General features: G+C 31.2%; 2 protein-coding genes across 2 annotated transcripts; one reads left to right on the top strand and one right to left on the bottom strand.

Annotated features, from left to right (window-relative positions):
• Nucleotides 1-322: 322 nt before the first annotated feature.
• On the bottom strand, nucleotides 323-2,065 carry LOC25496637 (general transcription and DNA repair factor IIH subunit TFB1-1). Its single transcript, XM_013597270.1, has one exon. It carries the CDS (start codon nucleotides 2,063-2,065, stop codon nucleotides 323-325), a length of 1,743 nt encoding a protein of 580 aa, XP_013452724.1.
• Nucleotides 2,066-14,281: 12,216 nt separating this feature from the next.
• LOC25496640 (annexin D5) lies at nucleotides 14,282-17,838 on the top strand. Its single transcript, XM_024786140.2, has 6 exons — nucleotides 14,282-14,444; nucleotides 15,557-15,702; nucleotides 15,879-16,094; nucleotides 16,780-16,995; nucleotides 17,076-17,165; nucleotides 17,427-17,838. Exons 1-6 carry the CDS (start codon nucleotides 14,369-14,371, stop codon nucleotides 17,628-17,630), a joined length of 948 nt encoding a protein of 315 aa, XP_024641908.1. The 5' UTR covers nucleotides 14,282-14,368; the 3' UTR covers nucleotides 17,631-17,838.
• Nucleotides 17,839-17,953: the final 115 nt, after the last annotated feature.

Consider the following 17,953-nt stretch of genomic DNA (forward strand, 5'->3'; position numbering starts at 1 on the left):
ACCAATTTGCATATGACAGAATTGCAACAACAGTGCAACAGCAGTGTAGTAACAAAACACAAACACTACGCGGCAACAGGAATGACCTTGAAGTGCAGTAACTACATAGAATATAAAAGCAAAGAATTAAAGTTGAATTCGGACAAATATATGTTTGCTATTTCTACATAGAATTGCAAACAGTTTGATTATCTAATGGCTTTTAAGTTTTTCATTTTTGAATACATGCGTAAAAAAAAAATTACATTGTCAATGCATAGAAATTGATCTCCTAATGTTATCATTCCTTGCAATTATACATTCCTAAATTGTTATCATTCTACTAAACATAACCATTAGGCTTCGACCCTTTATCATTTCTTCTCCGAATGTCAGCATCGTAATGTAACAAAGCAGCATCCAGAGCCTGCTGCATTGGATCGACAACAAGGGAAACCTGGTCCCGTAGGTTCGACTGTGCAGATACCTTTATTTCCTCAAGTTTAGAATATATTTGTGATATGGCGTCTTTCAGTCTTGTAGCCTTACTAACAAGACTTTGTGTTGATACTGGATAAGAAGACCAAAAGTGCCTCAGTAATTCCTGACTACAAACCCAATGATCTAGTAGTTTCTCCTTAGTTGAGTTGGGTAAAATATCAAGGACACACTCCTTAGTTGTGCTTGAGATGCTTTTATTCAATACAGTAAGGACCTTAAAAGCAACCTTATGACTCAATAGAGGATCCCTTAATCCCATAGTTTTGATGTTAGATATGGACTCCCTCAAAGAGTCATAGGCTTCCTCAGAACCCAAATTGCGTCTTATTTTCTCCTTATCGGCTAGGGACTCATCAAAGGTTTTTACTACGTTAGCTTGTTGAGAATCAAAATAGTCACGAGGATCCTTGATACAAAGTGGTACAAATGGATGATTATCTTGTGCCTGAAGATCTTCAATCTGGGCTGTCTTAGAAATTCTGTTTCGCCTCTCCTCCACAACCCCATCAGATTCATGTTTTCTCCGAGCAAGCACTTCTACTTCTGTTCTTGGATGTTCCATATCTATATCTAAAGTTTTTCCTTCAAGAACCACCTCACTTTGTCTGTTGAGATCTTGCAACAACGTTCTTCGATAAAGAGTATTTTGAGCTTCAGATGTTTCCTTGCAACCATCACGGAAGATCCCGTGGTCAGGAAGATGAGTGTAATCATCTCCTTGGTCTGCTTCCATGTCTAAAGTTGGATCAATCCGTCGAACCTTCTTTCGAGCTTCATTTTTTAATATCTCGTCATCTTTCAAAAAAACAGCAAGATCCTCATCTTCAGCAGCCTCAGCAGCTGCTGCAATAGCATTTTTGGTACTATGGAGATATTCAGCTTTGAAGTATTTGTTCCAGAAATCTACCTCGCTCATGTTACTCGGTACAAAATTGAGGAATGCCTGGTGAATTGCTGGTTTGAGAGCAAAAATCTGATATTTTATTTCTCGAGTCAATTGAAATTTAACTATATTTATCCGACCGTCACTAGTAGTAGGCTTTGTGTCGAAGATCAAACAATTTTTAAATCCAATCCTTTGTGTTAACTTTCGGCTTTCATCTTGGTCGAGCAATTTCTTCTTTGTAGCCCAAAATTCTGATTCTGTAAGCTTATCACTCATCACAAGTTCCTTATGAATCTTCTTCAATTTACTATCTTCTCCCAATAGCTTTATCCTCAGTGTCATTTCAGCAGTGCTAAGTTGTTCATCTGAAACAACTTTTGGAGCTTCTACAGGCTTGCTAATAATACCAGCAGCGAATTCCCGGCAAACATGAAGATCCGAAAAGCTTTCAAACTCAAAGATGTAACTGCCTTGAGAATGTAAAAGCTTAAGCCACGTTTGTTTGTTTGACCCCTCTTTGGTGTTTTTTTGACTTTTGATTAATCTGAAATCAACGTCAAGCTTGTTGTTTGATGTTGGATCATTAGGCTTGAAAACAAGTTTCGGTCGAGTCAATTTGATAACACCAGGAGTACCAGGATCTTTCACGGTGGATTTATATTTGGCACGCTTGACAACTTGTTGCACCGACGAAGACATCGTTAACCTAAAAGGAAACCGGCGTAGAATTCAATTCCGGTAAGGGTTTAATTCAAAAGCGCTTTTAGGATCGAGAAATCGCTAATGGAAACCGTCACGGTTGGGAGAGAGCATTCTATCTACTCCCGCTTTTTAGTTTTTCATATCTTTGATAATATATTAGGGCTTGGCCTTTAATATATATATGCCGATTCAATAAAAATAAAAATAAAAATAAAAAGATAATATTTATGATAAGTGTGATTGACAAATCACTATTTATTAAATAAGGTAAAATCTGAACTACCTCTTTCGACACTTTTGTGTTGGATTTTTCTTTTCAAAAATACCCTCAATTTTCAATATAAATAAGTAGTAACAAATAGATAAGAACTAATTTAAATATTAAATTGTAATAAACACGATATGAATACATATGTCTGTTTTCTTTTCCCTTTATCATTTAAAAAGTGTAACAAACTAGATGAATATATTTATACTTATTTTTTCATTATCTCAATTATACCCTTAAACAATTCTTTCTATAATAAAGATTGTTTTGATTTCCTTAAAAAAAAAGAATTTATATTATATTTTTTTGTTGTATTTTTTGTGTCAAAATAGATAATCATGGTTAGTTTGATTTGTTATAACTTGAAAGCAACTAACATTTATAATTTTTTAAAAAGTTATATTTAGAATTTATTGAGAAAGTTCATTAGAATTTTTTTTATCAAAATTCAACTAAACTATTTGAGACAGTTCACTAAAAAAAAGTCTTTACCATTAAACCATATATATATATATGTGTGTGTGTGTGTGAGAGAGAGCACTCGCGTGCGTGCCTACGTGTGTGCGTGTATCACTTAATATTTCATATAGTCTTCTTTTTTTCTTTAAAGATTTCATATACTTTTATAACTTTATCATCCTTCCATCCTAAATTATAAAAACAATAATTTTATTTGTCTTAAAATTTTAAGCAAAAGAAATAATTTTTTTACCCTATTTAATCATGTAGTTTAAAAAAAAAACATCTTTTTCATTTTATTTTACATATGATAAAATTAAATGCAAATTGTATTCAATTTGCACTCTCTGCGATTTTCTCCATATTAATCAATAAAAGTTGTTTATACTTCTTCTTGTGAAATTTATTCAAAGGAGAAAACAAAAAGTTATACTCCAAATTATTATGTTTTAATTTTTTTTTAGGGTTATGTTAACTAGTGTCCTAAGGGCACTAGTTAAGGAAACTAAAAATAGTAAGTTTGCATTGAATTCAACAATTTTTTTAATTTTTAAAAAGTCAAATCTATCAATTTTCATCATTTTTCAATACAATATTTCTAAGTTTGTTCTCTTAACTAATGCCCTAAAGGCACTCTTAGCATTTCCCTTTTTTTAATAAGTGTGAATTGATTGTTTTTTTTTTCTTCTTTTCTTCTTCAGAGACTATACCTATGATCACTTTGACTCAAAAAAACTATGATTGCTAATTTCTTATTATTTATGGTATTTATCTTTCAAATTCTAACTTTCATGTGATATATATTGTGATTAGTTATTTGATTGAAAAAAAAAATTATAAAATTAAAAGAAAAAATAACTACAAGAAACTTTGATATCTCTAATAAAGTTAGAAGTCTGAAGTCCTTGACCTACGATCTTGGCTATTGCGATTGGAGCCTCCTCAACAACACTTATGAGCCCAATAGCATTACATAAAAAAAAAAAAAAATTATATAGCCCGTAAATTAGAAACTTCGTTGGCCAATGATCAACACAATTATTCTCAGGATCTTTACAAAATGTGGGTGGCCAAGTTTCATCCAGCTTGAAATGGTCGATGGTAAGAGGTGGTGGGGGTGGGGTGGTGATCGAGGAGCTGGCGGAGGCCTTTTCTTACCTCTTCTATGAGGTTCCTCTAATGGCGGTGGAAGATCAGTAATGACGGGTATCATAGGAATTACCATTTATATGTTATGGATTAGTGGGAATTTTTTTATGCATTGTTGATGGGGTCATAAGTGTTGTTGAGAGGCTCCAATTGCAAAACCTTTTTCAGCAGCGTAGCCAAGATCATAGGTTAAGAACTTTGGACTTTTAATTTTATTAGAGATATCAAAGTTTCTTGTAGTTATTTTTTCTTTTAATTTTATTATTTTTTTACAATCAAATAACTAATTACAATATATATCATATGAAAGTTAGAATTTGATAGATAAATATCATAAACAATAAGAAGTTAGTCATCATAGTTTTTTTGAGTCAAAGTGATCATAGGTATAGTCTCTGAAGAAGAAAGGAAGAAAAATAAACAATCAATTCACACTTATTAAAAAAAACTAAAATATAATAATTTGGGGTTTAACTTTCTGTGTTCCCCTCTAAATAAGTTTCACTAGAAGAAGTATAAACAATTTTTATTGATTATTTGATATGGAGAAAATCAGAGAGAGTGTAAATTGAATACAATTTGCATTTAATTTTATCATAAGTAAAAAAAAATTGAAAATTAAGTTATTTTTTTAACTACATGATTAAATAGGGTTAAAAATTGTCTTTTTTGCTTATAATATTAGAAAATAATTGTTTTTATAATTTAGGATGGAAGGAGGATAAAGTTGTGAAATTATAGCAAATCTTTCAAAAAAAAAAGGAAACTATATGAAATATTAAGTAATACACGCACACACGTACGCGCGCACGTGCATCCATATATATATATATATGACATATCAAATGAGAGCACTCTTTATCATGAGAGGATGAGAGGGTTAAATCTCAACCCTTGGATGTAAATAAATGGTCGAGATTAAAATACTCCTTTTTTCCATTCACATGCACCCTTTTCCTATTTGTGCTCACCCTTGGACTTCCTGCTTGCTTTCATTCCCCATTCTTCAACAAATCCATCGTCAGCCTACATCTATTTTTCAATTTTGATATTATATACTTCTTTTCAATTCTTCCTTTATAGTTCTCTCTGAAGACGGGAATCAACAACAAATCATCCTAATATGTTATAAATTATTGTTATGGTTTTAGATATATCAATTGTAAACCCCTTGTTTTCAACTTCAGATCTGGCAGGATAACAACCCAGAAACAACAATGGATTTTCACCATTTTTCCTAAACTAAACCTCATTTTGATTTAATTTTTATAATTGAGAAATTCAAATAATCAGATTTAATTTTATGATGGATATGAAGTCGATGATTGATGTAAAGCTTGAGGAAGCAATTTTAAAAAAGATGAAATTGAAGAATTCCAATAAAATAAAATAAAATATAAAGCAATTGGGAAAGGTGGGGTGTCATATATATATATGAAGCGGTGGGTATAGAACCTAAATTGAAACACCGATTCACAAAATTGAAAAGAATTCCATCAGAACCTTCTCAAATCTCTCACAACCATATATGTTTCTTTTCAATTAGTGTTTTGTTGGACGGAACAAGGAAGGAGTTATTGTCAATTGCCAATTGCCATTGAGATTTGAGAGAGAAGAAGGAAGGAGAAACGTTTGGGACAAAGCAAGCGTGGAAAGAAAAAAGGGTTAAATATGTTTTTAGTCCCTATAAATATACCAACTTTTCGTTTTAATCCCTCTAAAATTTTCCTTCAACTTTTAGTCCCTATAAAATTTTCAATCACTACTTTTAGTCCCTATAAACATATTTATATTTATAGTCACTTGTCATTTAAAGTGCACCTTTTAATGTGAGCCATTCATTTTAATCTAAGAGTCATTATTTATTTCTCTCATCCTCTCATTATAACACTCTTCTCATTTGATACACCCTATATATATATATATATATATATATATATATATATATATTATTTGATTTAATGGTAAAGGCTTCTTATATGACTTATAAAAATTGTGTTCAATCCAAAGTGTCTCATTTTTACTTCAGCATAAATTTAATTATTAATAAGAAACTATTATGAATAAGAAAATAATATAAAAGGAATGTATGCTTAAAAAAATATGTAAAAGAAACGTAAGTGCCTTAAGATATGAAAAACCAAAAGATAAAGTATCTAAAACAAGTCATGAAACTGTGTCACATGTCATTTATATGAGGTGAGAAAAACTTAGGCTATAGATGCAAAATCTTTGGAGTAGATGCAATAGAAAAATTTCAAGCGGTTTAAATAAAAATAAAATTGAGCAGCACGGTGTAAATTTTGAAAGTTTAGGGGATACAGTTGCATCCCCCTCACTTATATTGTAAGATTCCTGAAAATACTTTTATCGATAAATGGTCAATGAAGTTTCTTATACATGGAATTTGTGGCCTGAATCCAATGTGTTTGATGCGGTAGTCCAAAATCTTTTTTTCCCATTTGGTTTTATAGAATCAAATTTGGAATGAGTTTTAGATTCTTATAATTTTATTTGTATCCTAAGTCTTGAAACATATGCTAATTGTTACTTGAAACCAATTACTAGTATAAGTACCAGAATGATAAACATATTCTAAAATCTAATTTTTCTGTGTAAAAAAAAAAAATCTATGAGTACATTTGTTTAAGATTTTTTTAGAAAAAAAAAATAATTTTTGTGTAAAAAAAATCACTTTTATCATTTTTAAGTGTTTGTTCAGGATTTTTAAACAAATCATTTTATCAAAAAAAATCTATTTTGACTCTAAAATGAAAAGCTATTAGGATTAACTTTTCTCAAAATCAATTTTTTTAAAAACAAAGAGGTAACACATGAACTAGTTAAAAATCATTTTTTTAAGGCTTAAATAGGTTTTTCGTCCCTTTACAAATATATGTCATTTGAATTTTCGTCCCTGAAGTTACTAATCATTTCAATCTGCCACTGCAAATATTTAATCATTTGAAAAATCGTCCTAATTACATCTGATTAGTAACTTCAGGGACGAAAATTCAAATGATCTATATTTGCAGATACGAAAGACCTATTTAAGCCAACAACTTTGCCCAATCATCACTTGCCACATGGGCACCACGTCGCTAATGACAGCCCACCTCAGCAAAAAAAAAATCTAATTAGGACCAAAAGTCAAATGATTAATATTTGCGGTGGCCGATTGAAATTATTAGTAACTTCAGAGACGAAAACTCAAATGACCTATATTTGCAGGGACGAAAGACCTAATTAAGCTTTTTTTTTAACAAAATCACTTTTTTTGGGTAGTTGACAAACACAATTTTTTTTTTAAAATCTCTAAAATAAAAACTCTAGATTTTTGTAACACAACTATTTTTTTTAAAGTTAAAACAAACGCACCCTAAATCATAATCCAAATCAACCTTTCATTGGACATATCCCTCATATCACCCCACAAATTATGATACTGATCGTGAGCCAGTGTTAGCATCTAATCCTAACCAAAATGCAAGCTTAGCAGGAAACTCTATGGATGAGATTGAAATTAAAGGATCAAAATTACATTTGATGTTGAATTCAAAATTATGGATCTTGGCAAGCTTAAGTACTTTTTAGGCATAGAAGTTGGTCACTCCACATCTGACATCACCATTTGTTACATGAAATACAACTTAGACCTACTGAATGACACTGGTTTGAGAGTTAAGAGTTGATTGCATCAAACCTCCTGTGCTTTACTGTGATAATCAAAGTGCAACCCACATTCGAGAAAATCTAGTATTTCATGAAAGAACAAAACATCTGGAAATTGACTGTTACTTTGTCGGAGAAAAGCTACAACAAAGAGTTTTCAAGCTTCTTTATGTCAAGTCCAAATCTCAACTTGCAAACTTCTTCACAAAGTCATTGCCTCCCAATTGAGCTTTCATTCATTTATCTCCAAGCTTAAAATGTTCAACATTTGTGATCCTAAGATTAAGGGGGGTGTTAAAGCTACGAATTCAAGTTTGTACACAGTTTAGTGTATAGTTTTTAAGACATACGTATACACCATAGATTAGCATAAGCTTGTTGAGATTAGTTAAAGACAAAGTTTCATCCGCAATCCGCTAAAGACAATCACGTAAGTCTTTGATTGACGTACCATTTTCCAAAGTATCCATTGCAATGCTCTTAACACTTCTAATCACCTGCAATGTATCCAGAGTATTCCTGACATGCCCCTCCTCAATTAGAACATCTACATTTGCCGCCCTATATGGTTCTCCCTCGTAGCAGTAGCAGTTGAATCTTCGACCACACCAAATAACTGTTGGTTTGCAAGTGTGAGTTATATGTCCCACATCGGATAAAATAGTAAAGGTTGAACACGTTATAAGTAAGAGGACCCATAAACCCACCGCCTTAAGGTTTTGAGTAAGAGTGTGATGTCTCTCTTGCTTGTGCGATTGTTCTAGCCTCAATGTGAAGAGTCCCCCGAGCTTCCCCAGTGACCCAACACTGGTATTAGAGCCCCGGTTCGATGAAGGGTGCGACCGAGGCAGCCGGTATTTGCGTAGAAAGCCGCAACGCTGGTACAAACAGCAAGTGGGGAGCATGATGAATGGACTCACACTTGAGGGGGAGCGGTGTCACAAAATTTGTATATTAAAACTCATATGACCCCCCTATGAAAAAAAACTTGGAGATTCCCCCTTGTAAAATAAAGATTCTTTGGTTTGCCCCCCACAGCCAACAGTCAGTATCTGACTGGATAAATTTGATGATTTGGCATGCTGACTGGTAACGATGGATGAAGTGGCACTGACACATCGTGATTTTTTTATTTTTTATTTTTAAAATTATGTTGAAAATGCGAAATACCTTAAATATCCCTAATACGAAATACCTTAAATACCCCTAATGATAAATGAAAAATTCTAAATCTTTTTCTTTTTCGTCTTCTCTTCCATCAAGCTTCTTCTCTTCTTCTCTCCTCTCCTCAACAACACAGCACAACACAACAACATCAACATCCCAGAAAAACAAAAAATATACAACAACAATTCCCTCTTCTTCTTCCCTCTCCAAATCCCTAACCTTTTTAATTTTCCAAAAACAAAATTCGAAACAATCTGAACAAGAAACTCAATTTGGGAAAGAGAAATTCGAATATGGGCAAGAAACTTAAAATCGTGTCTGAGTCGAATCTTACAAGAGAAATTCAAATTAAAATCGTTCCCCTCAGCACCTTTCATTTGATTTTGATATGTAAATTTGATAAATTTGGGGATTTGAGGGATTTAAAAAATTGGGGGTTTTTGAATAATTCGTTTCCATCTGATTTTGTGTTTAGCTGCTGCTATCATAGTCTGTTCTAGCCACTGTGTGCAACTGTTTCGGCAGCCATGTGATTGGGTGTGTTAGGAGAGCTTGTTTGTGGTGTTGTGGGTTTATTTGGTGTTTTTTTTTCTTCTGTTTTTTCAACTGGTTTGTGGCCTTGTTTTGGTGCTTGGTCAGCTGCGCCGTTTATATGCTCCTTGTGTAGTGGTATTGTTCTTATTGAATAGGGACAAGAGTGAAGAGAGGAAGGAGGAAATGTTGTTGTTATTGTTGTGGTATTGTTCTTGTTGATGAACATTAGAAAGACATGAAGATGATGATGATGTTTTTAATTTTGATATTTTTAAATTATTTTTGATAAAAATCTGGATATATTTTTTTTAAAATTCTAATTAAAATATGAAAAAAAAAATTGGAAAATTATATATAATCTGAAAAATTCTATTTTATTTTAATTGTCAAAATCTTAATTTCAGATTTTTTTTTTCTTCGAAATTAACAAATTAGCAAAAAATAAATTATGGAACTTAATTTTCGAAACAAAAAATTAGGTAATATTCATTTTTTCGAATTTTTTTATAATTTCCAAAATTGAAATTAAGCATTAGGGGTAGTTTAGGTATTTCACATCTTTAATATTAATTTTTTGTGAAAAATATATTATGTGTGCCACTTGGAAATAAAAAAATCAAAAAAATAAATAAATACATAGTCAATAAGCCACGTCATCTCATTTATCCAGTCAGATGGCCTTAGGGGTGTAAACCAAAGAATCTTTATTTTACAAGGGGGAATCTCCAAAAAAAAAAAAATCATAGGGGGGTAAACCAAAAGACCCTCAAATGGCAGGGGGTAAAAGCCTATTAACTCAAAAATAAGCATTGACTATTCTTTATTTTTGTACATGTGATCAAAATAAAAGTGTAAATCTTTCGTATAAATCATATTATGTTTTCAATCATATGTTAGGATATCAACAGAAACATCATAAAAGAACTCAAGACAAATTTTGTTTAAAATTGATTGATTGAATCTCCTTTCTCATTACCTTCATGCATAAAACACATGATTTTAAGTATTTTATTGAAAAACAGTCATACTAATTTTTATCTTATATTGAACCATATACATCTTTATTAAATCTTCACAACATTATCTCACTTTTTTACCCTTCATTTTTTTTTAAATACATGTATGTGAAGTATCTATTAAGTATTTATGAAATATCCTATAAGTTTTTGATACTTGTGGATACATATTCACAAATATCTACAAAATATCGATATCTATAAGGATATATCTCCGTGTTTAGAGCATCCCAATGTCATAGCTCTTAAATTATGCTAATTGACTCACTCATCTCCACCACACACCAAGTCATTTTGCTCTCCCTACACCTCACACACTATTTTTCCATGGAAAATTTAATTATATCATCTCTATCCGGTGTATCTGACTAGCATATATCTTTGTTTTTTTTTTTTTTTGGAGAGAGGAGCATAAATCTAATAAATTCTTTTTTTTTAAACATAAATCTAATAAATTCTTTCAGGCGCATTTCTTAATATAATATATTTGTGATATTTATTTTGGGAAATTACAAACATTTTTCATATTTTTTATTAACTATTTTTAAGGGATATTTTAAATTTTATTTACTTATATATTGAATAATATGTTAATTTTAAAAATTAAATCAATTAATCATTAACCGTTTATTGAAAAATACATAATTCAAATTAATTTATTGATATGAAGGTATATATGATAGAGACTTACTCTACTCCCATAGCTGACCATAATTCGTTTGATGATATTTTTACAAATATTTGAAAAAATGCGAGAGGATATAGCAAATGTACAAGCATTTCAAATTTAATTGAAATTCATATATTTAATTTAAAATGCTAAGATGAATAAAAGATTTTTATGTAAATAATACTCAATCATGTATTATAATTAACTAAATAATTAAGTTCAAATGTTTTTTTTATACCAATTGACTAAAATCATTTTACTGTCAATATACCATAAAAAAAGCATGCTAACAAATGTATTAAGAGAGAGTATTGTCTAAGAAAAGAATCTATAATAGAAAATTTTATTTTGAAGATATAAGTTAGATAATCGTTAAGAATAACTAAAACACAATTTTTTATATAAAATTTACCTCTTTTGATTTTTGAAACAATGCCCTAAAAATCTGTTAGTAGCATGATTCATAAAAGAAATCATACAGGTCACCGATTTCTAAACAATTTAAACAACAACTTGACCAATCCTTGTATAAAAAATAATCATAATAAAATAAAACAAACTTTTTGACTCAACAAATAGGAAAACATGGCCGGTTTCCTTAAAAAAAAGTACTTGGCCGGTCCAAAATAACATCTTCAAAGCACTTATATTAAAACAATAATAATTTTAATTATTTGCATTCATACTATAATTGCATGTGGTCCAAATGTTACATTTTGTTGACATATAGATTAAGTATTATTCATAAAAGAGCTTACCGGTAAATATAGGGATCATTATTTCTGATTCATTGGGTTGGAGAATCAATTCAACGAGGTTGGACGCGCTCTGACTAATGATGGTACTGGTCCTGGTCCATTGGTTAAATGGATAATCATATTTAATGTAGGTTTCCTCATTGCATAAAGATACAATCATGTGGTGGTTTTACTGTCCATCGAACAAGGGCAATGGGAAACCTTTTCCTCTACACGGTGCACCTTCACATAGAGACCGAATGATGTGTCTAACACATGTGAATGACAACCATTTCATGATGGTATATTTGAAGGACGGTTGATAAATTCCTTCTATTTCCGTACCATGGAGACAAAATTGTCGAGAAGATGAAAAAATACGGAAGGAAATATATGTATGTAGGATGATTGCCTATAATATAATGAACTAAGTCAAACGACGGGTTATGAGGTAATAGGAGATGATGATTTGTACCTTGTTGAAAACCTTGACCCTGAAAAGAATGTTGTTGCTCATAAGAAGGTCGGAGATAGAGTCAAGATAGAAAAGGATGAAAGTCTTGGACTTGATGATTGTTTGTAGTATAGATCTTGGCGCGGATTAGTTAAAATGTGTATCATTAACAACTATAATGATTTTTTGGATATTATTATAAACTCATTGCTTTTTATATTGTTTTATATAAAAAAAAATTGTGTCATTGTGAGCTTAACTCAATTAGTATGAACAATGTATAATATATGCAAGGTTCGGGGTTCAAACCCCAGCCACCACCAAAACAAAAAATATAATAAAAATTTGTTCAATCCTGGAAGACATTAACAACTACATAATGATTTTTTTCTATATTATTATAAATTCATTGTTTTTTTGTTTTGTTTTATATAATAAAAATTTGTTGAATCCACTTAGACATGAAATCATTGCAAGTATGTTGTTGAAATCTGAGCATGTTTTGGATTCCATAATCCAAAAAATTATTCGTATTTCCGAATCTCAGCAAAGAGTATTTTCAAAAAAAGAAAAAGACGCGCTTCGAACTTATAGTGTTGAAAAATTAATAGTCAAAAGAAAATATTACTCTTTCCAATTTTGAAATTCCTAAAAAACTTACTCAACGGTAGTTAATTACCATTCAACTTTTTTAGCAGTAGTTAACTGCAATTTGTCACTTTTTAAGGGGCCTAATCACCTTTTAAGTTGTTTATAGCCAACCTAAAAAATAATTGAACCATCGAACGATAGTTAAGTACCGTTGAGTATAAGTATTGTACTCTTTTTTGAAGCATTGTAGTATTGTACTAGCATTTTTTCTAATTTTTCTTTATAAGAAGCATTTTTCTTGGTTTCCTAAGAGGGTACACTCCTTCAAAAACTAAAAAAATTTACAATATTAATGAGTTTTTATTTTCAAGGTACTTCAGGAAAATAATAAATCTTTTGTCATTCATTTATTAATCAAAGAACATATTAAGATAGTTAAAGAAAGTCTTTTTGAGGGCTAAACAAAGACTTTTACCCAAAAACAAAAAAAAAAATTAAACAAAGACTTGGCCAGTCATTTAATAAAACAAAAACCTAGTCAAAAAGTGGGGTTTTCTTTTAAATTTTGTTGTGTGGTCGAAGTTTGAACTCCAGACCTTACATGTATTATGCAATGTCTCTACCAATTGAGTTAAATTTGCGAGGACTTTAATTTTTTTTTGTCAAGTTGAATAATGACTTGAAATTCTCTTTTAAAAGAGAATAAGTAAGATGTCCAAGGTTCGAATCCTGAATATTATGAAGATACCTTACCAACTGAGACTGTTTAAAATTTATTTATTATGAAGATATTTATTATGAAGATATTATTCCAAGAAAAATGACATGATAAGAAACTATTTTGTTTTCAAAATATAATGAATACACGGTTTTTTTATATAAAATTTACCTTTTGATTCTTTAAATACCATAAAAGACATCATAAAGGAAACCGATTTTTTTTCCTATTTATTTATGTGTCTAAGTCAAAGAACATATTCTAAAAATTAAAACAAAAACTTGGCCAATCACTTGTATAGAAGAACAAAAACAAAGACTTGGCCGGTCAAAAACTACATTTTCAAAGCACTTATTTAAAAATAAATAAATTAATATCAAATATTTGCATTGATACCATACTTGGATGTTGTCCAAATGGTAGTATATTTTTTTCATAAATCAAATGTATCTTTTACGCGCAAGTGTGGAGATTAATTCTTTCAAGAATATACTAAGATCCATTTAAAAGGTATCAATAGTTTTTGTCAATGTGAAATTTCTATTGTTGATTTTTTTTAACATATGTCATTAAGACATAAGTTACTAACATTTTATTTAAAAAAATTAATTTCAATTGTCTTATTATTTTATATTTTTGAAAAATTCAATTATCTTTGTTTACACTATAATAATTGCATGTTGTCCAAATGGTACGTTTAGTTGACAGATACTCATTTTCTTTCCATTGGTTGAACAATTATTGCATTTCATACATCATTGTCACTTTTTCCTTTTAAAACCATATTGTTTCTTTCTTTTTCCATCTCATTTCTTGTTTTGCTTTTTTCTGTTTTCATACAGAGAAAGAAGAAGAAGAAAAAAAAATGGCTACACTAATTTTACCTCCAATTCCTCCTTCTCCTAGAGATGATGCCATGCAACTTTACCGTGCTTTTAAAGGTACCATATTTCTCTCCTAACTTGTACTGATGATGTTGCATATATGCTTTTAATCATTTGTTATAGAGATAGCTTATGTAAGCTTATACATAAGTGCTTATCATTAGAAGTTATTGTGCTATAAGCTGTAAAATATGTTGTTTATCCAAACAGTCTGCTGGTATATGTTTGATTCCATTATGGAGGAATAAAAAATGATTATAGAGGTGTAGAATTGATTTTGACATGTTTGGTTGTACTCAACTAGAATTGATTTTGTCTCTAGAATTGATCTTGACATGTTTGGTTGTACTCAACTAGAATTGATTTTGTCTCTAGAATTGATCTTGACATGTTTGGTTGTACTCAACTAGAATTGATTTTGTCTCTAGAATTGATCTTGACATGTTTGGTTGTACTCAACTAGAATTGATTTTGTCTCTAGAATTGATTTTATCTTGAAGCAGAAATTAGGAGCTGTTGCCTCTAGAATTTACTTTTAGTCTAGCTAGAATTGAGTATGTTTGGTTCTGTGGTGATAAAACATGGATATTGAGTTAATTGATTATATAAAATTGATTCTGTCTAAAATTGAGGATTTTCCCTTGTTCTAACCATTATTCAACTCACCTTACTCATGCCTAAGACTGGATATCTAGAGCGTGTCTCACTTGGCTCAATAGTCTATGATAAACTCTGTATCGTCTTAGAACTTAAGTTTTGCCAAACATAAGTTTAACAAAACTGACTTCAGATGTGAGGGTTGCCCCTCGCTTTATAACTGCTTTTCAGCTATACCCAAATCATTACAAAATTGAAATTATTGTATCATAGACAGTATTTTACCATATTATGAAGAACTAGGGGAAAATGTACTTTGGAAACTTGTAAGAGCGTAAAACTTGAATGGTTTCATATTTCATAAGAGATAGTAAAATGTGATGTGCAAGACTAACTAACTAACTGGAAGAAACTTTTATCCTCCTAAGAAGTATTTTATGTCTAATTTAATTTTAGAAAAAAGTGTACTTTGATATCTTTATGATTCTTTGTATAAAGAGATTACTTATGAGTCTAATGATATTCCATGCATATGGAACCATTTTTTCCATTCTAATTCTATGGTTTTACAGGATTTGGGTGTGACACAACTGCTGTGATCAATATTCTTGCTCATCGAGACGCTACACAGCGTGCCTACCTCCAACAAGAATACAAAGCAACATATTCTGAGGAGCTATCGAAACGCTTAATTTCAGAGCTGAAAGGAAAATTAGAGGTACTAATTTACTTATAGTAAATGCAAAATCAATTATTCCAACATAATGTTAAATTGAAAGATCTTACAATAGTAGATCATGTTTTCAATAACTTAGAGTTGCTTTCTTTGAGCTTTCTACTGATTGTGTTTCGTGTAATATTTCATGGTTTATCTTACACTTTTCTATTTATCAGACTGCAGTTCTACTTTGGTTGCCTGACCCTGCCGCACGTGATGCAGAAATCATTAGGAAGTCGCTAGTTGTGGACAGAAACCTTGAAGCTGCCACCGAAGTAATTTGTTCACGTACTCCGTCCCAACTTCAATATCTAAAACAGTTATACCATTCAAAGTTTGGCGTTTATCTCGAGCATGAAATTGAATTAAACACATCCGGGGATCATCAAAAGGTGAGGTTTCTATGTGTGTAAATGCTGTTTATATTGAGAATGAAATCCTGAAACAGTTGTAGCTTCTTTTGTTGTTCTTGTGTGTGGATATTAGGAAAGAAAAACCTTAGCTATCATATCACAAATTAGTCACATTAAGGGTCATCCTTTTAGGATTGTTCATTGATCGATTCGAGAAGGAAACCAAATCGAACTTGTATGTTACATTATTTTGGTAAAACTGAACAGAATTGTTTGTCGTTCGTCCCAGACCAGACTGGTAGAAAGCTTAGGTGCATTGGTTCTGTGGTTCCAAGCAGTACCAAAACTACCTTTACAAAAATTCTCTAACATAGCTTTTTGAACTGAACTGATTCTATGTGAACAAAACTGTACTTAAGTGCTATTATTATTAACTGATAGTTAAGGACTCGTGTGAAAAAACCAAAAACCGATCCAACTGAAATATTAGCACTGTTTAAAAAACGGTTCAGATCGTTAAATCTCAGTTACAGTATGGTTTTTTCGTAGCTGTTCAGTTTGGTTCTGTTTATTGTTTTAGAACAGTTGAAATCATAATTCTTATGCCAATAACAGTGCATACCTTTAGATAAACACTTTTAAGTGTTTGTCTTTCTAGATTCAAAATGTTAAGATCTTGCTTAGGTATTTAAAACTAATCGCTTTATGCAAAAAACTTGTTAAGATCTTGCTTAGGTATTTAACCACCCCTCGCCACGAAGGCCTCGAGGTTAATAGAGAAATTGCACAGAAGGATGCAAAGGTTCTGTACAAAGCGGGGGAAAAGAAACTGGGAACCGATGAAAAGACATTTGTCCAAATATTCAGTGAAAGGAGCAGCGCGCATTTGGCTGCCGTCAGTTCATATTATCATGACATGTATGGTCACTCATTGAAAAAGGTAACTTGATCACTTTAATCCTATCAATTCAACTTCATTTATCTATTGAGATATTCAATTTCAAGTTAAATTCATATCAGGCAGTAAAGAATGAAGCATCCGGGAATTTCGGTCTCGCACTTTTGACAATAACTGAATGCGCTACTAATCCAGCAAAGTATTTTGCAAAGGTATTCATTCATCTTCACTTTAACTTTAGGAAAATTACTTTCTTCAGAGGTGTTTGTGCTTCATAGCATGCGATGTCACCGGCAAATGTGGTTATATTCAATCACTTCTATTTTTTAATATTATTACCGATTTTATACTTTACATGTCAGAGTTGTGTACGGTGTCAGTGTTTCATAGATTAGGAATATTATAGAACCTTTTAAATGTCTAAACTTTCAATTACACAAACTTTGTATATTCACACTTTTGCCTCGATGCAGGTGTTGTATAAGGCGATGAAAGGTATGGGGACTAATGATAGCACACTCATAAGGGTCATTGTAACAAGGACTGAGATTGATATGCAGTATATCAAAGCTGAATATGCAAAGAAATACAAGAAGACACTGAATGATGCAGTTCACTCTGAAACATCAGGCAACTACAGGGATTTTCTTCTCGCACTTTTGGGTCCGAATCACTAGTCAAAGATGTTCAATCATGTTTTCAAACTATGATGTTTAAATGTTTAAAATTTGGTAGTTTGCTGTGGTTTGTAAGCATTATCACAAACTTGCATTTGAGTTTCAATTAGGGACTTACGTATTTCTTGGTTGTGAACATAATCATTTGATTGTTTCACTTTATATAGTATTTCAAAGGCCTTTGTGGCCATTTCATTTCTGAGTATAATTTCACAGGTCTTTCCTACGTTGGTTTGTTTTTCTTTCTATCATGATATCTTCGTTGAAGCACGAATACATAGATGAACACCGACACGACACTGACACTGATATGCCGACATTAA

This window comes from Medicago truncatula, chromosome 6 (assembly GCF_003473485.1).
Source record: "Medicago truncatula cultivar Jemalong A17 chromosome 6, MtrunA17r5.0-ANR, whole genome shotgun sequence".
In the NCBI taxonomy this organism is placed as follows: domain Eukaryota; kingdom Viridiplantae; phylum Streptophyta; class Magnoliopsida; order Fabales; family Fabaceae; genus Medicago; species Medicago truncatula.

What these genes read in the sequence shown, in the direction of transcription:
- LOC25496640 (XM_024786140.2), top strand. Translation starts at nt 14,369, where the DNA reads ATGGCTACACTAATTTTACCTCCAATTCCTCCTTCTCCTAGAGATGAT. An exon ending in CATCCGGGGATCATCAAAAG is followed by an intron (nt 16,095 to 16,779) that starts GTGAGGTTTCTA and finishes AAACTTGTTAAG; the next exon opens with ATCTTGCTTAGGTATTTAAC. An exon ending in ATGGTCACTCATTGAAAAAG is followed by an intron (nt 16,996 to 17,075) that starts GTAACTTGATCA and finishes AATTCATATCAG; the next exon opens with GCAGTAAAGAATGAAGCATC.
- LOC25496637 (XM_013597270.1), bottom strand. Translation starts at nt 2,065, where the DNA reads ATGTCTTCGTCGGTGCAACAAGTTGTCAAGCGTGCCAAATATAAATCC.